This window comes from Mus musculus, chromosome 11 (genome assembly GCF_000001635.26).
Source record: "Mus musculus strain C57BL/6J chromosome 11, GRCm38.p6 C57BL/6J".
In the NCBI taxonomy this organism is placed as follows: domain Eukaryota; kingdom Metazoa; phylum Chordata; class Mammalia; order Rodentia; family Muridae; genus Mus; species Mus musculus.
This window is the reverse complement of record NC_000077.6, coordinates 107475525-107499126: the sequence shown is the minus strand read 5'-3', so window position 1 is coordinate 107499126 and position 23602 is coordinate 107475525. Positions and strand designations below refer to the sequence as shown.

At 43.8% G+C, this 23602-nt stretch overlaps 1 protein-coding gene across 1 annotated transcript; it reads right to left on the bottom strand.

Moving 5' to 3' along the window:
• Positions 1–1090: 1090 nt before the first annotated feature.
• On the bottom strand, positions 1091–19599 carry Psmd12 (proteasome (prosome, macropain) 26S subunit, non-ATPase, 12). Its single transcript, NM_025894.2, has 11 exons — positions 19443–19599; positions 13518–13577; positions 13291–13419; positions 12606–12713; positions 10055–10159; positions 7197–7346; positions 6976–7110; positions 5612–5724; positions 4323–4497; positions 3362–3439; positions 1091–1603 (listed from the first exon to the last, which is right to left on the bottom strand). Exons 1-11 carry the CDS (start codon positions 19548–19550, stop codon positions 1394–1396), a joined length of 1371 nt encoding a protein of 456 aa, NP_080170.1. The 5' UTR covers positions 19551–19599; the 3' UTR covers positions 1091–1393.
• Between the last annotated feature and the right edge of the window lie 4003 nt (positions 19600–23602).

Below are 23602 nucleotides of genomic sequence, written 5' to 3'. Positions count from 1 at the left end.
TTATGGGCATAACTAGACCTGAAGCCTGGAAGGAGCCCTATATGAGTGACACTTGAGGGGCCATGCCAAGTGACACAGGTCTGTCATCCTAGATACTTCGCCAGTTTATGCATTATTCCAAGTTCAAGGCTTACTGGGTTAGAGTGAGCTCAAATCTAGCCTGAGCAACTTAGTGATACCCTGTCAAAAAACAAAAAGTAAAAATGTAAGGCCAGGTTTATAGTTCATGGGCAAGCTCTCATATCCGAAGCTCTGGGCTGGACTTCCCATAAACAAAAAAACCTTAGGTGTCAGGCATAAGTTTATACAAAGGATGTGGGAGAAGTGAACAGCTCCCAAAGCCAAACCACAATACCATCAGTAGTGACTCCTGTAACAGGATTTAACAGAAAGCAGCTCGTAACATCATCATCTGACTTAGTTAACGACCAGCTAAACCGGGCTTGGGAGTGCACACCTGAAGCCTGGCTTCTGGAAAGGGGAGGGAGGCTCCACAACACAGCAAACTTCAGGTCAGCCTAGGCTACGGAAGACCCCCTCAAAACCAGCAGGATGTCAGAGAAGTGCAAGGGGCCAACATCATCAAATACTGTAACTCAAGTTTGCTTATGGGGGTGGAGGTGTAGCTGAGTTGGGAAGGGCTTGCTTAGCACTGTACAGAGCCCAGTGCCCAATCCCAGAAGCACCTGGGAAGCAGAGACAGGATCAGATTGCTGTCCTCCCCCACATTTTGAGCCACCATGTGGTTGCTGGGAATTGAACTCAGGACCTCTGGAAGAGTAGTCAGTGCTCTTAATCGCTGAGCCATCTCTCCAGTCCCTTTTCAGTCATTTTTAAAGTATAGTAATGCAATGTGAGAGAAAGAACGCAGAGTCCATGAGAGCATTCCAAATGCACTCAGGCCAGAGCCTTCCTGTCAGTGTCAAAACACAAAGCAAACTCCACGCACAAGATCCTTGCATGGTCTATGGTTTTTTTTTTTTTTTTTTTTTTGGTTTTTTATTTTTGGTTTTTTTATTCTATAAGTCATCAATAGCTTTATGACACAATCCTTTATAAACACTTGTTAATCACCACCCTGGCAACTTCAGGAGCTAACACATGTCCTGTTTTTATTACTATCACGTGGCTGTCAGGTGAATAAAAACAAATAGTATGAACACACTCAAGGAAAGCTGAGACACAAACCTTTCTGTCTTCAGACTGAAAAAATGTTTTGCAGTTATCATGAAATCAGAGAGTGGGAAAGGCAGAGGGGGCTTAAACACATTTACTATCTTAAAATTTTAGCAAAAAAGGTCGAGAGTAAGAAAAAAACAACATATACACCATGAAAACAGTCTTTCTTTTTTAATGACCTCCAATTTTGTGTCTTCTAAAAGCATCCAGAGCCTCATTGTAGATTATGTATCATCTCCTCTTTGGCTATGAGGTGTGTCGTTTTGTTAACCAGAGACATCAGCGAGTTCAGTTTCTGAGACCAGTCATTTAATAAATTATTTGGATCCTTGGGTCTCTGGAAGTTGATGACTCCAGCCAACCTGTCTACTTTAGCAAAGATGGTCTTGTTAACGACTAGATTCGAGAGGAAAGCCTCTGACTCCTGTGAGAGACAGACAGATTGGATTAAGATGGATAACTAAACATTCTAAAATTCTCCACCCATGAACACACAAGCTGAGAGCACTGACAGTTCCTTGCCAACCACTGAGCTGACCATGATGATGAAGATACAACACTGGATGATCAACTAATGAGTCTCCTGTCAAGTGTGGTGGCAGCTCCCAGCACGGGGGAGGTGCAGGCAAGACCAGGACTTGGCGGGAACATGGTTCCTTTCTGCACCGACTGTAAATGCAGAGTTAACAAGGAAACCAACCAACACAACATCTGAGTGTCTCTATAACGAGGTCTGAGACTAAGTGTAACCCTGTAGATTTAGAGCCCTGGTGGCGATGAGAAACAGGGCTAGCGCCATGAACTGGTCCCACTTTTATACTCCTCCCTCCTTTCTTCTCTGCAGTGCTGGGGATTAAACTGGGGCTGCACAGGCTAGGCATGCACTTGCCCGCTGAGCAGGATTCCTCACCCAGTTACCTCTTAGAGGCATTATGGTATAGCTGTTTCCAGAAATGCTGGGTAGGGAACACATGCTTTGTCACTAGGCAGCTACAAGGCCACAGATAAATCATGCTACTCTGGTGTGTCCTCTTTCACAAGAACTAACCACTAATCAAGAGGGAAGCCATTCAACTCTGACCTGTGGTGGTTCTTTCAGATGAACTGTTATAGCATGTTCTTGCCGTGACAGAAATGGCTATCAACTCCTACATTCAGTTTTTTTTTAAAGAAATCTTTTAATTAATTAATTAATTAATTAAGTAAGTAAGTAAGTAAGTATATGAGTACACTGTAGCTGTACCAATGGTTATAAGCTATCAGGTGGTTGCTGGGAATTGAACTCAGGACCTCTGCTCACTCTGGCCCAAACATTTATTTATTATTATACATAAGTACATTATAGCTGCCTTCAGACACACCAGAAGAGGGCATTAGATCTCATTATAGATGGTTGTGAGCCACCATGTGGTTGCTGGGATTTGAACTCAGGACCTTCTTTCTGAAAGCAGGGTCCCAGCTGGGCAGTGGTGGCGCACACCTTTAATTCCACCACTTGGGAGGTAGAGGCAGGCAGATTTCTGAGTTCGAGGCCAGCCTGGTCTACAGAGTGAATTCCAGGACAGCTAGGACTATACACAGAGAAACCCTGTCTGGAGGGGGAAAAAAAAAGAGAGAGCAGGGTCCCATGTATATACTAGGTTGGCTTTCAACTAACTATGGGACAGGAGCATTAAATATAAGATCCTCCTGTTCCCCAGGATTACAGGCAACGCTACCTCCCACATCTTTGTGTACTGTCACTGACAACAGAGACACACAGCATGTTTCTGTGGTTCTACCAACATTTTTATCATATACACTGTGAACTTAAACCAACCAATGCAAATGTAGTCTTGGGGGCACTGGGAATTAGACCCTCAGACCTTTCAGTGAAGGTCTGATTAGCACAAACAATATTAATGTAACTATAAACTTATTAATTTTGGCTTGGGGGGATATTCAAGATAGCTTGGGACTTTTTAAATTATCTAAATTTTAAATTTAAATAATAAAAGCCAAGGGGAGCACTTGGGAGATAGAGGTGGGAAGATGGAGAGAGAATACAGGAAGGTAGAGGAAACCAGTCTGAGGTGAGAACTTCTGTCTGAGCACATAAACAGTGAAACAATTTTCTCACTCCCTTTTCACAAGGCCACTGACACACAACATGACATGCCGTGACAGCACACTCAAAACTTACATCCACAGAGAGATCCAGAAGTTGTGCCATCCTTTTCATTGTTATCCGAGTGTAGTACTTGGCCATAATTCTGATGTTCTGTCAGGGGACACACACAACAGTTGTCAGTTCCGTAGCATTCACATACGCACCACAGACGCAGGGCTGTGCTTTTCTATAGCTGGGTTTAAATCTCAAAAGAAAAACTAACCCCTGAGGTATAAAGACTGGCTTTTGCAGTTATTTGTGAACTTAGTATTTTATTTTCATGTTCATTGGTGTTTTGTTTGTGCGAGGGTGTCAGATCCCCTGAAACTGGAGTTACTGACAGACTTAGTGAGCTACCACATAGGTGTTATGAATTTAACCTAGGTCTTCTGGAAGAGCAGCCAGTGCTCTTAACCACTAAGCAACCTCTTTAGCCCAGCCCCTTGTGAACTTAGTATTTTATTGACTGATCATTTCTTTATTTATTGAGACAGTCTCATTTATTTCTTTATTGAGAAGTGCCCAAGTGCATGAAGGTAGGTGTGTGTGTGTGTGTGTGTGTGTGAGAGAGAGAGAGAGAGAGAGAGAGAGAGAGAGAGAGAGAGAGACAGAATGAATTAGAGAGAGAGAGAGAGAGAGAGAGAGAGAGACAGAATGAATTAAAAGTACAGGGTTTGATACCCTCTTTGGCCTTCACAGGCACTGCACGCACTTAGTACCCATGCAGGCAAACATATAAAATTATTGAAAACAAAATGGTTTTCAGCTGTGGCTTGCCCTTGTATTCCCAGTACCTGGGGGCAGAGACAGCAGAGGCAGTGCAGGGCCAGCCTGGCCCACATAGTGAATTGCAGGCTTTTCAGAGCTTCATAACGAGAGCAAGCTTGTCCCCCTTCACCAGAAAAGGGAAGTAGCTTATGCTCAAATCACCCACTTAGTTCTAAGAGGCAGTCTGAGAGGTACGACGTGAGCCAGCAGGCTGCCTGGTGCTTACGTGCTCCACCACTCTGCTCTTCAAGTCTTTCCACCTCTTTTCCCCTTCTTCTGTAGAGCTGAAAACGTCAGTCGCCGGGGTCTCTGAGGAGCCTTTTCGCAGCTCCACCCCATAGTCCTCAACAAGAGTGGACCAGCGCATCAGCTCCATGGTGGTAAAAAGCTTCAGCAGATCCCTGTGAATGCAACTCGGTGTCCGAGATCCGCCCAGCAAGGTCACTGTGGCCAGCCCCAAACCCCAGATACACAGTGCTTCCCGACCGGAAACTGACGCGTGCGTGCGTGCGTGCGTGAGTGAGGGTGCACAATTTGTGAGAGTTGGTTCTCGTCCCACCTTGTGGGTTCTGAGTGGCTGAGGCTGCCGGGTTTATAAGCACCTTTGCTCGCTATGCAGCTTGTGGCCTATGTGACATGATGCCACAGTGGAAAAGTCCACAGGACTTCGTGGGCTTGAATGTTAAGCTTGTGACCAAGTGTAAGGCAATGAGTTCTCACTGGAAGCATCATGGTTCAGAACTAGAACATGGGGAGAGAGCCACACCTCTACCACCTGATGGTTCATCTGAAAGTTACAATATTGCGTAAGATTATCTTCTGACTAGCCCTATAAGGTATAGATGAAACATGCATCAACTTCAGGCTTGGGCCCCAGCCCAACCCAACATGGTTACTGTGTACATGCAAAGATTTCAAAATGTGAAAAACATCTCATGTCAAGCATTTCACATCAGAGAGTCTCAGCTTGATCAACAACAAATTAAAATCAAGCAAACAAACAAATCAAATTCTTGCCACTCTTACTTAGTAGAGCATAACAAGCTTGACTCTGGTCAATTTCTGTGTTGTTTCCCACAATTTGAAGAGATTCCCCTCTATCAAAAGTGTTCTCCTTACTGTCCCTGCCATTCTGAAACAGCTATAAGCGTCAAACAGGTAAGAAAAAACAACTATTAAAACAAAAGTCAGTCACTTGGGAAGAAACGGTTTGTTGTGAAGGTTGACACACTTCAGATGGACAGGCTCCCGAAGAACATGGTGTCCAGGCACTGGTGATAAACCCGCTGACAACAGATTATTATTATTGGCGGCTTTTGCTAAGCAACATCTGACAGAGAACTCCCAGTGTTGGAGGAGCTGAGCATCAGGCATGCTCTAACGCACTATGTCAGTGTCTGTGGCAGCACTAACTCGACTTTGTCACAGTGACTTTTTCTCCACTCCAATCATGAAGTAGGCACGGGCACAGGTGAAAGGAGCGATCTGGGTTTGCACTGTGACAAGTGCACTTACTTGTATTTGGGAATTTCTTCCAGCTTCTTGTCACTGCTTATCCGGTGAACCAAATCTGATTGCTCATTGTCAAAAGGAGCCAGGATAACATAGAGAACAACACTTTTCAGAGCCTAAGGAAGTTGTAAACAATAGCACATTTGTAACTGGAAATATAATGGGAATGAGTAAAAGGTAAAAGAGTAAAATAGTTGTATGTTTTATTTTAACTCAAATAGTCATAGAAGGGGGCAGGCATGTGCCTTAATCCTAGTACTTGAAGGCAGAGGCAGGGGAACCTATGAATTTTAGGTCAGCCTGGTCTACATAGCAAGTTTTAGACTTTGTTTTCCTTAATCCTAGCACTCAGGAGGCAGAGGCAGGTGGATCTCTGAATTTGAGGTCAACCTGGTCTACAGACTGAGTTCCAGGAAAGGGCTACACAGAAAAAAACAAAATCCAAACCCATAAACAAACAAACAAGCAAACAATTTTGGGGGCAAATATATCAAGGACAATCCTTGCTGTTAGTGAGCTTAAACTGCACATAGCCACAAGTGTCCTTTCTTCTTTACTTTTTAAAGCAGGGCCTCAATATGTAGCTGTGGCTGGCACAGAACTCACTGTGCACAATGGGTTGGCCCAAACTTGCTGTGATCCTCTCATCTTTTAAAGCAAGATTTTTGTTTTTGTTTTGTTTTGTTTTGAAGATTGATTAATTGATTGGTTGGTTGATAGTATGTGAATACACTGTAGCTGTCTTCAGACACACCAGAAGAGGGGACTGGACCCCATTACAGATGGCTGTGAGCTACCACATGGTTGCTGGGAATTGAACTCAGGACCTCTAGAAGAGCAGTCAGTGCCCTTAACCACAGAGCCATCTATCTGTCCAGCCCTTAAAGCAGTTTTGATAGCAGCTCTGGTGGCATATACTTTTAGTTCCAGGAGTGGGAGATAAGTAAAACCACCTGGAGTTGAAGGCTAGCTTTGAATACATAGAGTTTGAGGCTAGCCTGGGATATATGAGACTGACTCAAAACAAAACAAAACAACAATGGGAAAAAAGAGCCTTTTAAACAAAAATAGAATAAGTTGCCAAAGTTATTGGTATCTGTAACCTACTCAACATGTTAATCAGATTTTTGTCTTGCAAAATAGTCCCATTTAGCCAGGCAGAATGAAAAGAAAGCAGCACCATGGAGTGCATCATTATGGCAGTTACAGTGATATAAAAACAGGCAAAAATGTCAAGTCATGTCCCCCTTTCTTCCTCATGCTAGGAATCATACTGAGGGCCCAGTGCCAGCCAGGTGAGGGTTCTAGACTGAGCTGCACCCTGCCCTGAGGCTGCCCTAGCCTTCTGTCACCACATGTCTCCTTACCTGCTGCCACTTGTCACTTTCTGCCTGAATGCAGGGAGTGTCATAGATGGCTCTGTAGTGTTTGCAGATGGACAGATAGGACCCCTCGTGCTGATCCAGCTGAATCATTAAGTTATAGTACTTCAACTTCAAGTTCTGAAACAAGTTCACAAAGTAAGTTGAGCTTGAGGCTTCCAGCCAAACACTCCGAGTGTGACCAGGCTGCGCAGAGACATGCTCACCTCTGTGTTTTCTTCTTGGAAGAATTTGGTATTAATTTTTTTGCTAATGATCTGTGTGCGAATGTAATCCTTCACAGCTAGGCAGAGTCTCATCTGCTCCAGAATGAATTCCACTCGCTCCTTCTTCTCCATGGACCCATAGGTTTCCACCTAGCAGAGCAATTCCTCAGGTAAGCTTAAATTACTCAATGGATACTGAAACAGTCAGTCAGATCACGTATTAATTCTTTGTATTTGTATAGTGTTGGCGAGTATACAAAAAGTAAGTTATGGAGCTAAAGATGTCGGTCAGCAATACAAGTGCTTGCTGCTCTTCCATAGAACCCAGTTCTGTACCCAGCACTGTGTCAGGCGCCTCACAACCCCTTCAAACCCCAGCACTAGGAGATTCAATGCTCTCATCTAGTCTCCATGGGCCTCTGTGTGTAGAGACACACCTTTCTCTTATACACGAGGGCATATGCATATGAGTCATACACATGTGTGTGTTTATCTATTTTATGCGTGTGTGTGTGTGTCTGTGTGTGTGTGTGTGTACTCATATTTTCTAAACAGAATTGGGCAGTGGTAGTACACACCTTTAATCTTAGCACTTGAGAGACAGGGGCAGGTAGAGCTCCCTGATTTTAAGGACAGCCTATGGAGTGAATTCCAGGACAGTCAGGGCTACAGAGAAAACCCTGTCTCAAAAATCCAAAGCCACACTAACACACGCATACATCTAAACACGTATATATACATGTTGTGCTGGCTGGTTTTGTGTGTCAACTTGACACAAGCTGGAGTTATCACAGAGAAAGGAGCATCAGGTGAGGAAATGCCTCCATGAGATCAAACCATAAGGCATTTTCTCAATTAGTGATCAAGGGGGGAGGGCCCATTGTGGGTGGTGCCATCCCTGGGGCTGGTAGTCTTGGGTTCTATAAGCAAGCAAGCTGAGCAATCCAGTAACTAACATCCCTCCATGGCCTCTGCGTCAGCTCCTGCTTCCTGCCCTTTCTCCTCAGCTTGTTTCTTGTTCATGATGTTTGTTCAGGAATAGAAACCCTGACTAAGTCTGGCGGTGGTGGCGCACGCCTTTAATCTCAGCACTCGGGAGGCAGAGGCAGGTGGATTCTGAGTTCGAGGTCAGCCTGGTCTACAGAGTGAGTTCCAGGACAGCCAGGGCTATACAGAGAAACCCTGTCTGGAAAAACCAAAACAAAAACAAAAACAAAAAAAAAAAAGAAACTCCGACTAAGACACATATATGTCCAAACATACACACATACATGTATATGTGCACGCGTGTGTAAAATGTATGTGTGTGTGTGTGTGTGTGTGTGTGTGTGTGTGTATAAAATATGGTGTTTTCAAGACAGGGTTTCACTACATAGCTCTGGCTGTCCTGGAACTCACTGTGGTGAGCTGGATAATCCCAGCACTGGGAGACGACAGATGGGATCTTAATAGACCTGGACAAGCCTAGTCTATGGAGATAGTTCCAGGATATCCAGGGCTGCACAGAGAAACCATGATTTGAAAAATTACTAATGATTATATAAAGGATCTGAGATTTATAAAAGAAAAGATCAGGGCTGGAGAGATGGCTCAGCAGTTAAGAGCACTAACTGCTCTTCCGAAGGTCCTGAGTTCAATTCCAGCAACCACATGGTGGCTCATAACCATCCTAATGAGATCTGATACCCTCTTCTGGTGTGCCTAAAGACAGCTACAGTGTACTTACATATAATAATAAATAAATCTTAAAAAAAAAAAGGCGGCCAGGCATGGTGGTGCACGCCTTTAATCCCAGCACCTGGGAGGCAGAGGCAGGTGGATTTCTGAGTTCAAGGCCAGCCTGGTCTACAAAGTGAATTCCAGGACAGCCAGGGTTATACAGAGAAACCCTGTCTGGAAAAACCAAAACAAACAAACAAAAAAAGCAGAGAATGAAGACAATACAGGGCACTAGACCCTTTGAATAAAGTCATTTCTTTCCTTCCTTAACCCCAGTAGAAAAGGAAATTGACTGGAATGTCAGAGTAACCTATTTAGCCCAGTGGGCAGCCTCTGATGGGGTCCAGGCACTGTGAGGTCATTATCATGACTTGACACTTTGAGCACAGAAAATGTACTATACCCTGGTGACATCCCTGGCCTTTCTCAGAATGCTTAGCTGTAAAGGGAAAGCACACACATCCATTCTGTAAGTATGTGCTTTTAGAGTGTCCTGGTGACTACAGCATTAAACCCAGGGTTCTGTAGGCAAGGGAAACAATTATCACTGAGATCTTAGAGTCCCATCTCTGGCAATTTTTCTTGGTCAAACCATTTTGGTCTAGAAATTTACCTCTAATCAACCATTCACTAAGAATAAAGCCAATAATTTAAAAGCAGCAGATAATGCATTTACTTATTTGAATTCTAAACAGAGGCCAGCCCCGGTGGTGCATGTCTTAATCTCAGTACTCGGGAGGCAGAGGCAGGTGGATCTCTATGAATTCCAGGTCAGCCAGGGTCACACAGAGAAACCTTGTCTCAAAAAACCAAAACCAACCAACCAACCAAAGAACTAGAAAAAAAAAAAAAAAAAAAAAAAAAAAACCACCTCAAAATCTAAACAGAACACAAATGTTCAAAAAATAATTCTACAAAAACTAAGGTCAATCTTTTGATGCTAGTATTTCTTCAAACTTTGTTTAGCAGGTTAGCTTGCAAAATCAGTTTTCAGGGCTCCAAGAACACACTGTGCTGTGTACATGCTCACTCTTGTTAACGTAGCAACTACAAGCAGTGAAGTATCAAAATAATCTACTTCCACGGGAAAATACTACCAACTCAGCATATCAGTTTCCATGGTCCCTAAATCATTTTACCTGTAACTCTTGAAGGATGGAGGCAGCCTCTTTCACATCGCCATTTTGCTCTTTAATAGTTGCTAAGGTTTTAGTCAGCCGAGCACGCTCAATTTCAACATAAATCTATAAAGAGAAAGTGATGGTATTAAACACTTGCAGAAACATGTTAACATTTAAAGGGCAGAGTTGCACTATTAGGTCTAACAGCTTCATCATATGGCACAATTCATCACACACACACTGTGAGACATCTCTCACTTCACACTTAGAACCAGAATGCAAAAACAAGTATCTTTTAAACACATTCTCCAGGGCTGGAGACACAGCTCACCAGCTCAGTCTATTGCTGTACCAGGACTGCAATTTGGATCCCAGCACCCACATCTGGTGGCTCACAAATGCCTGCAATCTCAGCTCCAGGGATTCAATGCTCATTTCTGGCCCCTGTGGATATCAACTCCCAACATATATAAATAAAGTAAAATAATGTAACCCCCTGCCCCGCAAAACCCACTACAACCAACAACAACAGCAAAAAGACCCCAAGTAACAGGACTACAAGCTTTATAAATGGCACAGAAAACAGAAAGTGGCTTTAAAAGATTTGCAACAAGGATATGCAGAGCTCAAAATCTCTAATTCTAAGGTTCAAAACCAGATTCATCTTATGTTCCGAATGCTGTGGCCTGAACGCAGGTCTGCATCGTCTCTAAGCATGTCCATGGTCACTAAGGCACTCCAGCCCAATTCATAGTAAATACAATTCAAAAAAATGTCTGAGGCCAGGTAAGGAGCATGCTTGTATCTCCAGTACTCAGGAAGCTGGCTGAAGCAGGACCTCCAGTTTGAAGCTAGCATGAGCCACAAAAGACTATCTATTCTATTTTTACCCTTCTCTCCAATCTCATCTTACAACAATTTAAACTACTAGCCTCTTCTCTCTCTCTCTTTGTTTTGTTTGTTTTTTTTCAAGACAGGGTTTCTCTGTATAGCCCTGGCTGTCCTGGAACTCACTCTGTAGACCAGGCTGGCCTGGAACTCAGAAATACGCCTGCCTCTGCCTCCCAAGTGCAGGGATTAAAGGCGTGTGCCACCACGACCGGCCTAGTAGATTTTTTTTTTAAAAGATTTTATTTATTTATTATATGTAAGTACACTGTAGCTGTCTTCAAATCTCATTAAGGATGGTTGTAAGCCACCATGTGGTTGCTGGGATTTGAACTCAGGACCTCTGGAAGAGCAGTCAGTACTCTCAACTACTGAGCCATCTCTCCAGCCCCAGATTAATTTTTAATAAATCAAACACTAAAAATCTAAGTTTAACCTCTAAAGAGTCTGAGAAATAAACATTCATGCTATGCAATAACCCTTCCTCACCCAGCCCCAAACTTGAATTTCCAATAACATCAACTTTTGAAATACTTCGTTATCTTTTTCTTTATTCACACACATTTTTTTTGCATGTGTAGTCATGTATGAATGCTAATGCAATAAAGTACATATGGAATTAAAATCAGAGAACCTGTGAGTCCCAGGGATCAAAGGAAAGCTGTCTGGCCCGGGAGGAAGCATCTAATTACCCACTGGGCCATGTTGTTAGTGCACCAAAATATCCATCCATCCATCCATCCATGCATGGATCTATCTATCTATCTACCTATAAATTTCCTCATATCTACAATGTCTTGGGCCATATAGATTTTGACTCATTTTAATAAGTCACATGACTGGGCTGGTGAGATTGCTCAGTTGTTAAGAACATTGGCTGCCCTTTCTTTTTTTTTTTTTTTTTTTTTTTTTTAAAGATTTATTTATTTATTTATTATAAGTACACTGTAGCTGTCCTCAGACACCCCAGAAGAGGGAGTCAGATCTTGTTACAGATGGTTGTGAGCCACCATGTGGTTGCTGGGATTTGAACTCCTGACCTTCGGAAGAGCAGTCGGGTGCTCTTACCCACTGAGCCATCTCACCAGCCCTGGCTGCCCTTTCAAAGGTCCTGAGTTCAATTCCCAGCAACCACGTTGTGGCTCATGACCATCTATAAAGGGATCTGATGCCCTCTTCTGACATGCAGGTATATATACAGACAGATCACTCCTATATTTAAAAAAATACCTAAGTAGATAATTTTTACAAAAGTCACATGACCCAGTAAGTTAACCAAGAGAACCAAGGCAAAATCCCTACCAAATGGTTCCAGACTCCCATCTCTTTCTCTCAAAAAGCTATATCACATCAATTTTAGGATTAAAATCACTTAATTCGGGGCGGGGTGAGTAAAAAAAAAAAAAAAAAAAAATCACTTAATTCTGAGCCAGGTGTGGTGGTGCATGCTGGGTATAGTGGCACATACCTTTCATTTCAGAACCTGGGAGGAAAGGCAGGCAGATCTCTTGGGGTTTGAGGCCAGCATGGTCTACACAGTGAGTCTGAGGTCATTTGGGGCTGCATAGACATCCAGTCGGTCATACAAACTAACAAAAACCACGATATATATATACATGCAATACAGAAGCACTTGACCCTCACAGAGTGCAGTAAGAAGTCATGCCCGCAGAAAACTCACCTTTCCTTCTGTAACCATCCGCAGAGTATCAATCAATCGCAGCTTGACTGGCAGGTCTGTGATCTCCTCCACGTAAGTACAGCACTGCTGAACCATTTTTGCAACTGCCTAACAAAATATGATAAACCACTCTTAAGTGAAATTCATTCTTCAAACAGAAAGAAACTAAATAGTTTTCTTTTGAGAAAGGATCTCTCTGTGGAGTTCTGGCTGGTCTGGAACTCTCTATGAACACCAGGCTAGCCACTTATTCCCAGAGAGCCACCTGCCTTTGCATCCCTACCTAATGCTGGGATTAAGGAATGCTCACTATACCCAGCCTGGGGGAGGGAAATTCCATAGATACATTCCAGTAGAATTTCAAATCAACTCTAGAACACAATTAGAAAATTTGAAGCTAAACAAATTTTCCATGACTTTCAGAGATTAGATTCCTAAAGGTCCTTATTTAAATGGGAACAGCTGAAACATTGTAATGTGTAGTTATCTGTTAAGTGTGTGAGCTTGTGTGCCACAGCCCACACGTGGAGGTCAGAAGATACCTTGCAGGCGTCAGCGCCTCCTTCTACCGTGTGGATCTTGGGGACTGAACTCAGGCTGTGAGGCTTGGCAGCAGGAACCTTTACCCACTGAGCCACCTGTCTAGTCCCAGTTTTTTGTGTTTCTAAAGCAATCAGGAACTCACTTGTTTTAACTGACTCCGTCGTTTTGACAGAAGCATAATATTTTCATTAAGTAAGTCCCATTCTTTAGCCTCATAGCACATTTTCACTACTGCAACCAAGATGCGGGACGTGGACACCATGTCAGAGGCCTGCAAGGATGAAAATATATGTAAGTGAACAGGCAGCACCAATCAACCACTGCACCAACCACTGCAAGTGCAGTCTGCACCGCTCACCCAGTACTTACAGTCCGGGTCTGCTTTTCTAGAGAGAGAAGGGTTTCGATGACTTCTTGAAGCCGCCCTTCCTGAAACAAGAGAAACAATGAACATAAGTATCACCAACAGACCCAGCACTGACCGAAGCATCTGGGAAAGTTAAAGCAATATCCACTCTAAAGGAAACATGTCCGCCATTACTGCTCTTGTCTGTAACTCTCCATCTGTGAAAAGCTTGCTCCTCCGAGGCAGTCTTTAGGTTAGGCCTTTCCTCCCAAGGACCCACACGCTGCGCTTCTTTTCTCCTGTGTGTGAGTGCTCTACCACTGTGCCTCATTTCCAGCAGTCTACAAGTTTTTCTTTTTTGTCCCCTCCCCACACTTCTTTTTTATTCATTTGTTCATTTACACACTCACTCACTCATTCACTCACTCACTCACTCATTCACAGGCAGGTCTCATGGAGTCCAGGCTGTAGCCAAGTATGACTCGGAATTTCTACTTGCTTGCTTCCATAGTCACGGGTGTCTATGACCACATCTGGCTGTACGGTACTAGGGGTAGAAGCAAGAGCCTCTGCATGGGAGTCGTGCACTCTACCAACTGAGCTACACCCCCAGATCTACAAATTTTTTGTTTGTTTGTTTTGAGATAGGGTTTCTCAGTGTAGCCATGGCTGTCCTAGAAGACCAGACTGGTCTCCAACTTAAAGATCCAACTGCCTCCTCCTCCTAAATGCTGGGATTAACCGTGTGTGCCACCACAGCCTGCCCCAACAACCTCAGAAAAACTGAACCTGTAACTACAATGAGGTTTCCTCTGAGAAAACACTGAGTCTTTGTTTTAGATTCTAATTTATCAACTCAGAGTGGCGATACCTGTTTATCTTGTTCTATCCAGAACTCCTAACTGGTAGGACTCTGAAAAGTACAAATAAAAGAAGAAATGATTTTAAGAAAACACCCACAAGCTAGCCAGAAAATCATGTTTTTAAGGAGCGGCTGATGCAAACTAAATACACCCTGCTGGGCGATGAGAGCAAGTGAGTAGGAGAGGTGAGAGCAGAGAAGGGCACATCGTAGAGAGGTCTGCAAGTCTGAGGCTAGCCCTGTAGATCCATGCATAGCATTAGCTGAATGCTCACCTCCAGGAGAACAATGGACAAATCTAGAAGGCTAGTAAATCACAAAAGACAAAAAAAAAAAAAAACAGTGTTAGGAAGTCTGCTGCAAATTTGACTGTCACCCCATTCTACAGACTCCAGCTGACAGCTTAAGGGACTTGATCAGCCACAGAAGCACCAGCAGAACCAGAGTCCAGGCTCCTTCCATCCCAGCCCTCCAACCCCACCAGTGCAGCATGGTCGCTCCCTAACTGAAAATGGCTGAGCTCTGGTCCAAGTAATCTCTATAGAAAATAGCATATGAAAATAATAGGAAAGAAGGAAGGAAGGAAGGAAGGAGAGAGAGAGAGAGAGAGAGAGAAAAGAAAGATAGATAGATGGATGGATGTTAACCACCCTTTACTCACTAAGCTAGCAGCTGCCTTGGGTGCTGTCTCTGTGGTCAGGTGGAGTGTAGAGGCATCACGGCACACTAACTCAGAAGTGGACACTGAGGAACTGCACCCTACATGGAAGTAGTGCTCAAGTCCATGTACTGCAGGATCAGCACCACATCCAAGGCCATCTTCTTAGAAAGGAACTCTTGGCTAGTGCTCTCTGAACTGAAACTGTCACTTTGCACCTCATTTAATACTGACTCATTTAATACAGGCTCTACTTTGCCATGACCCTGAACTATATTCTAATATTTACTTTGTAACTCAGTAAAATTTACACTCTGAAATTGCTGTTTATCTTGATAGCTCAATGTGAAGCTTCATTAGCCAAACACATACTATTGCTTCTACAGACACCTTTGCTCTTTTTGAGACAGGGTCTCACTCGGACACCCAGGCTGTCCTCAGACCTACAATGGCCATCCTGGCCTGGCTTACTGTATGCCAAGCTCACAGGTGAGAGATGTCTCATGCTTTATGTCTTAATCCATGTTCTACTGCTATGAAAAGACACCATGACCAAGGCAACTCTCCTAAGAGAAAGCATTTAACTAGGGACTTGCTTACAGCTTCAGAGGTTTGGTACATTATCATAATGGTGGGGAGCAGGCAGTGCACAGGCAGGTGCTGGAGCAGTAGTGAGAGCTATATCCTGATCCACAGGTGGGGGTGAGGCAGAGACAGACAGACACACAGTCAGACAGACACTGACACTCTGGGTTTGGAGTGGGCTTTTTAAAACCTCAAACCTCGACGGCTGTGGTGGCACACGCCTTTAGTCCCAGCACTTGGGAGGCAGAGGCAGGCAGATTTCTGAGTTCGAGGCTAGCCTGGTCTACAGAGTGAATTTCAGGACAGCCAGGGCTATACAGAGAAACCCTGTCTCCAAAAACCAAAGGGGGGAAAAAAAACCCCTCAAACCTCTGGTAACTAAGCATTCAAATATAGGCGTCTATGTAGGCCATTCTTTTTCTTTTTCTTTTCTTTTCTTTTCTTTTCTTTTCTTTTGGTTTGAGACCAAAGCTATAGACCAAGCTGGCCTTGAACTCAGAAATCCCCCTGCCTCTGCCTCCCAAGTGCTGGGATTAAAGGCATGAGCCACCACTGCCCAGCAATGGGGGCCATTCTTATTCAAACCACCACATCTAGCTTGAAGGTAAATTTTCATACCTTATGTAATAGTGGTGAATATAGAGAGTGGTCTACCAAGTGGTCTGTGAGTTCCTTAGGCCTGGACCCTTGTTTACTTATAGCTTCCCTCATACCAACTTGAACACAACATATGTTAAACTATTCAGATGATCTTAACTGGCTTACTAGTCTTGGCGTCACAATAAAGAGGATGTGACAAGTTGTTATGGCTGTCAAGTTATTATGTTAGCCCTGTCTGAGGGACACTACCATCATCATCTTCATTAAATACAAGTAGTTCTCAAACCATCTCACTTCTCCTTCCCACTTTTCTACGTTTAACCCAATGACTATGCATCATCTTCCTTCCTGTCTCTTCACAGCTCCCAAAATGCCACCTCCTCCAGGCAGCCTTTCAACTCAAAGGGAGTAAGATGGTAACAGCCATCCAAAACCAGAGTGCCAGAAAATGTAACTTATTTGACTCATTTTTCTCACTTGGAAAAATCTCTGCAGATGAGGTAATGTCTACAGAATCTGTTCAATGTCCATAAGTGCCAGGCATCTTCAGGATCTCTAAGTCTGCCTCTATTAACCACTAAGAGATGCAATCTGTTAATCTGTCAACAAACAACCCCAAGGAGGAACTAATACAAAGTTACCATAAATGTTCTGAAGCCCAGAATGAGCCACTGACCAGGGTACTGGAAACTGATTTCAGGAATTCTGAAGAGCAGCAAACGCTCCTAACTGCTGAGCCCTACACCTGACGCATGCGTATCAAGTGTCTGCACTGACAATTTCACCTTCAAATTTTCTTTCACATTTGAAACAAACAATGTCTGAAGGGAAATTAAGTGCAGATGACCCTTTAAACAGGAAATGAGATATAGCAAAAATTGACTTCTTGTTGCTAGGAACCTGAGCATGATTACCCAAGGATAAACCATTGAACTTTAAGTCTGCTCACAAATGAAAAGAACAAAACTTTCTTCATCGTAACTAATGAGCTCAAGATAAAAATAAAGCAATGTACACTAAAATGTTCATACAATTCTCTAAAGTAGAACTGTAGTGTTAAGGACTCAGCAGCAAGAGCAAGAGCACTGGCCTAATCTCCAGTCTGGAAAGGGCTGGGGAGGGAAAGCCATGCTAGAAACATTAAAAGCGCTGGAGGTTACAGCTCAGTAGAGTGCTGGCCCATCATATCCTGGGTTCAATTTCTAGCACCTCTCATCCTCCCCCAGAGTTAGCCCAGGTGTTTTAAAAAAATAAAGCAAAATTAAAGAAATCTAAAAAATTAACCAGGATTATGAGAAAATCTGAAAATTAAAACTATTGTCCTAGCCAGACGGTGGTGGCACACGCCTTTAATCCCAGCACAAAAACCAAAACCAACCAAACAAACAGAAACTATTGTCCTGTGTTTCAGGGGGAAGAGTCCACCTGCTTCCCAGTCTTCTTTTCTGACCCTTAAACAAGTGTAATAAACTCACACATACATATCCCTTGCTTAGCTTCACAAGCACACAGTCTTCAAAAGCAACACACACAGAAGCCCCCACAATTGAAACGTCTCCATTTTTAACCAGTTTAAAGGCCCAGTCTTTGTTTGGAGACATCCATTTCCCATCATCCGCCCAGGAAAGCATCTGGCCCTTGAGTGGAACTGAACTGTGGCATACAGAACAGGACTGGCCTTTTCTTGGACAACACTTTGTCTACAATCCTCTTCCTGCCTGAACCTCCCAAGTGCTGAGATTACAAGTACCAGCTACCTCTGCTGGTGTAGTTGTACTTTCTAAGGCAAATGATGTTTTTACCTGCTGTGAATACCACAGTTGTATTCATTTCAAAGGGGATGGTTAGGAGATGGCATTACCTAAAGGTGTCTTTTAATTCTTTGGCTCATCGGTTTAACCAGCATTTTAAGACAGATTAACATCCGGGTTTTAAGCATTAAAATATTTCACACAAAAATCCATATTCCTGGGGGGGGTGGGAGGTGGTAGAAAGATGGTTTGGTAGGTAGTTAAGAGCACTGGCTTCTCTTCCAGAAGACTGGCTTCAATTCCCAGAACATATAAACTTACAACCAGTGTACAAACATACATGCAGGCAAAACACCCATACATAAAATAATTTTAAAATTTTTACACTCCTGGTTTCACATTCAAATCAGCAGGGTCACTCAGCTGATATTTGTGAGTATTCTACACTCTGTACTTAGTTCTCTTAAAACCAAACAATCAATCCTTAGTGAGTGTATCCTAGGTGACACTGAACTGTAGGAGTTTAAGGAGGTCTGAGTGCAATCATTATCAATAACCAACAACATTGGCTAGGCAATGAGCAAACCTAGTTTTGAATCCTTGGCTATTACTAACTACAACCTCGGGCAAAATGCTTTCAGCCTTGGCTTCTTTAAGTATAAACTGATATAGAAAGTTGCCAGACACATAGCATAGAGTGTGGAAATGTTTGGGTCAAGGTATGTATGCTCTTAATTCCATAATAAAGGTTTGATGGATGGTGTTCTTTAGTTCAATGGTAGAGCATTTGCTTAGAGTGTGCGTGACCCTGAGTTTGATCCCTAGCACCACAAACCACCATTGTTCATATATCTGCCATCTCAGGCTTGGCACTTTTAAATCCCGTTTGTCTTGCCTATATTGTCCTCTCTAGAAGTAACCATCTCAACTTTACTTCAGCCTACTCAAATCTAAGCTACTAATGTCAGCTTCTCTCCCATAAGAACAATCAGCTTCCTTCCGTGTTCCAGTAACACTTTCACTTGGATAGCTCACCAAGATGCAGAGGGTCCCGCGTTCATTGCGTGAGTATTATCACTTTCATGGTCCTACTGACCAAAGACCAGTCACTGCCATGATTTACATACACTTAAAGGACATTAGCTGATCGGGCCACAGTAATATTAGAACCAAACTCTCTGATGCAGCCTGCAGCTGAGAACGGACTAAACCAAACCTTCCTTAGCGTCCCAAGAAAGAGCAAGCACTAAGTCCAGACGTCAAGTTCGATGGGCAAGAGATGACCATTTATTTATCTAGGGCTTGGGGAGCTTCGGGTTGCGGCGACTCCCGGGAAGATAGACCCGGGGTCTCCCACTCAAGCAGGTCCAACCCCGGCTAGGAAGACACCAAGGATGCACGCTCCAGCCCGCAGTCCCCCTGAGGCCTAGACAGGCTCCACGCCGTGACTCAGCCCCTGGCGCCCGCCAACAGCCGGCCGTCCTCCCCTCACCTTGGCCAGCTTCTCGCACTCAGGCAGGCGCTGGTCCACCGTGGCGCTGTAGTCCACTTCCATCTTCACAATGCGCCCATCGGCCCGCTCCGAGCCACCGTCCGCCATGGTCCCTGCCTAAGAGTCCCCTGCTGTACCCCAGGTTCGGCCACCACTCGTCACTCGCACCGGAAGTCGCCCGCTCATCCACTCAGGCAGTGCGTCGGAAGCCCGCGGGAAGGACCCCGTGAGGCCCTCGCCAGTCAGGCAGTGCTGCAGACAGCCCTGGAGGCGGGGCGTATGGCGCAGGGGCAGGCCCAAGAATGGGCGGGGTTTTGTGAGGGCGGGGCTTTGGGGGACTCCAGTCTCCTCGCCCAAGCTAGGTTCTAGGCGTCCGTGTCTGAGGGGGGCAAATGTGACACAGCAGAACATCTCACGTATTTTTTTTTTTTTTTTTACCTCTTCTACGTCGAAAACCCATTTACCAGAACCGTCGGTGAGCACTTGATTTTTCTTCGTCCTCGGTGTTCCCATTTTTAAATGAGGAGGCTAAAACTGACCCTTAAGACAAAAAAGTTCTAAGGTTTCCTCTGCATTATCTATGAGATTGACTTTTAATTGCGCCTAAAAAAAGGGGGGGGTGTGTGGCAGACAGCGCAGCTCAGTAATATATACATATTTTTTTTTAATTAGGTATTTTCCTCGTTTACATTTCCAATGCTATCCCAAAAGTCCCCCATACCCACCCCCCCAATCCCCTACCCACCCACTCCCCCTTTTTGGCCCTGGCGTTCCCCTGTACTGGGGCATATAAAATTTGCAAGTCCAAAGGGCCTCTCTTTCCAGTGATGGCTGACTAGGCCATCTTTTGATACATACGCAGCTAGAGACAAGAGCTCCGGGGTACTGGTTAGTTCATATTGTTGTTCCACATATAGGGTTGCAGTTCCCTTTAGCTCCTTGGGTACTTTCTCTAGCTCCTCCATTGGCGGCCGTGTGACCCATCCAATAGCTGACTGTGAGCATCCACTTCTGTGTTTGCTAGGCCCCGGGCAGCTCAGTAATATAACAATCAGTGTTTTTGTGTTTCCACACAATCTGCCGTGCCGATAACAAGAATGCCTAAGACAACTCAGATCACGTCTCTGAGAAAATAGCAATTCTTTACCATTATCATTTTTGCATGTACACGCATGTGGAGGTCAGGGGACAGAGTCTAGGAGTCAGTCTTGCTTTTCACCATGTGGAGCCTGGAGATTGAACTCAGGTCTTCAAGATTGGCAACAGGCACCTCTACCAGCTAAGCCATTACCATGGCCTGAAAATTGCTATTTTAAAGGCCTGTACAAGTTTTATCACCTATACCCTCTGAATTGCTATGACATAGCATAGAAATCATAAAAAAACAAAACAAAACAAAAAACAAAAACCTTTCAGAGAGCCAGGCTTGGTGATCCATGTCTTTTTTTTTTTTCTTTAAGATTTATTTATTCATTATATGTAAGTACACTGTAGCTGTCTTCAGACACTCGAGAAGAGAGAGTCAGATCTCGTTATGGATGGTTGTGAGCCATCATGTGGTTGCTGGGATTTGAACTCAGTACCTTTGGAAGAGCAGTCAGTGCTCTTAACCACTAAGCCATCTCTCCTGCCCCTGATCCATGTATATTTAACCCCAGTCCTCACTCGAGAGGCAGAGGTGGGTAGATTTCTGTGAATTTGAGGCCATCCTGGTCTATGTAGTAAGTTACAGGCCAGCCAAAGCTACATAGTGAGACCCTGTCTAAAAACTACAAAACAGGGCTGGAGAGATGGCTTAGCAATTAAGAGCACTGACTGTTCTTCCAGAGGTCTTGAGTTTAATTCCCATCAACCACATGGTGGCTCACAACCATCTGTAACAGGATCCTATGCCCTCTTCTGGTGTGTCTGAAGACAGCAAAAGTGTACTCATATAAATAAAAATAAATAAACCTTTTTAAAAATGTACCTGTGTAAAATACTTGTTTCTGTAGATTGTCTACTTTTAAGGCAATTAGAGAAACTTTTGGGTTTTTAAAAAGTAATGTGTGTGTATATAAACATACACACATATACACACACATGAATCTGTGTATCTGCTATAGAGAGCAAGAGGGAAACTGGGAACCATAGAAAAGAGATTGGGCTTTCTCCCCAGCCTCTCCTTTTTGTGGGTATACAATCTCTTTCTAGCTCAGCAGTTCTTAACTAGTGCGTCATGACCTCTTTGGGGTGGCATGTCAGATATCCTGCATATCAGACATTTACATTACAAAAAGAAAAGAAAAGAAAGAAAGAAAGAAGAAATAGCAATGAAAATAATGTTATGGTTGGGGCTCACCACAGCACAAGGAACTGTGTGTTAAAGAACTGCAGCATTAGGAAGGTTGAGAACCACAGTTCTAGCTTCTAGCTCTCTCTATTGCATACACTTTTTAGGTCTCATCTAAGATGACCACTTCATTTCAAAATCCTTAATTTGGTCACATCTCCAAAGATCCTGTACAAAGCAACATTTTCAGGTTCTCAGAGCTGGAACTTGATATCTTTGGAGGTCAGTGTTGGGTTTATCACAGTCATTTAATTTTTTTTAAAGATTTATTTATTTATTTAGAAGACACTGTAGCTGTCTTCAGACACACCAGAAGAGGGCATCAGATCTCATTACAGATGGCTGTGAGCCACCATGTGGTTGCTGGGATTTGAACTCAACGACCTTCAGAAGAGCAGTCTACACTTTTAACTGCTGAGCCATCTCTCCAGCCCCCATTTAATTTTTTAAAATTTAAACATTATTATTATTATTTTTTTTTTTTTTTGGTTTTTTGAGGCAGGGTTTCTCTGTCCTGGAACTCACTTTGTAGACCAGGCTGGTCTCAAACTCAGAAATCCACCAGCCCCTGCCTCCCAAGTGCTGGGAGTAAAGGCGTGCGCCACCACACCCGGCTAGTAAATTTCTTTTTTATCTGTATGAGAATTTGACCTTCATTTGTGTCTGTGTATCACATGGGTACCTGGTGACCAACCCAAGGAATCTAGAAGAGGGTATCAGTTCCCCTGAGCCCGAAGCAATAGAAGATTGTGAGCTACCATGTGGGTGCTGGGAATTGACCCAGGTCATCTCGAAGAGCAGCCAGTGCTTTTAACTGTGGAGCCATCTTTTTATCTCCTCACCCGAGGTTTTGATATAAATTATTGTTATGAAAGGTGGTGGTGGCGCACACCTTTAATCTCAGCACTTGGGAGGCAGAGGCAGGTGGATCTCTGAGTTGGAGGCCAGCCTGGTCCACAGAGTGAGTTCCAAGACAGCCAAAAGTACACAGAGAAACCCTGTCCTAAGAAACCACAGGTCTGGAGAGATGGCTCAGTGGGTAAGAGCACCCGACTGCTCTTCCAAAGGTCCGGAGTTCAAATCCCAGCAACCACATGGTGGCTCACAACCATCTTTAATGAGATCTGAAGCCCTCTTCTGGTGTGTCTGAAAACAGCTACAGTGTACTTACATATAATAAATAAATCTTTAAAAAAAAAAAAAGAAACCACACACACACAAAAAAAAATAACAACAAACACAGACTGCTCTTGCAGAGAACCCAAGTTTGGTTCCCTGCACTCACATGGGAGCTTACAATCTGTAACTCAAGTTCCAGAGGATAGGACACCCTCTCCTGGCCTTCATGAGCATCAGGCACATACATAGTACACACAAACCTACTTGCAGGCAAAGCTCATACACATAAAATAAAAATAAATCTTTTTTTTTAAGCTCCTTGTCTTAAAAATAGTTGAATGATTTGGGATAGGGTCCTAGGTCAGTGATAGAGCACTTGCCTTGTAAGGCCCAGGGTTCAGTCCTCAGCACTGAAGGGGAAAAAATGAATAAATAAATCAGAGAGGAGCTGGGAGACAGCAAAGTTAGCAAAGTGTTTGCTGAGAAAGCATGAGGGCCTGAGTTTGATCCTCAGAACTCATGTGCTGGTGTGGTAGCTCGGGTTTGTAATCTCAGTAGAGACCAGCAGATCTTTGGAGCTCTCTGGTTGGCCGGCTTAGTCTAAAATGGCCTAGCTGATGGGCAATAGGTCCCAGTGAGAGAGTGCCTCAAAATGCTAGGTGGATGAAAGCTACTGGTCTCCTCGTGTGTGAGCATGCGTCTACATGCA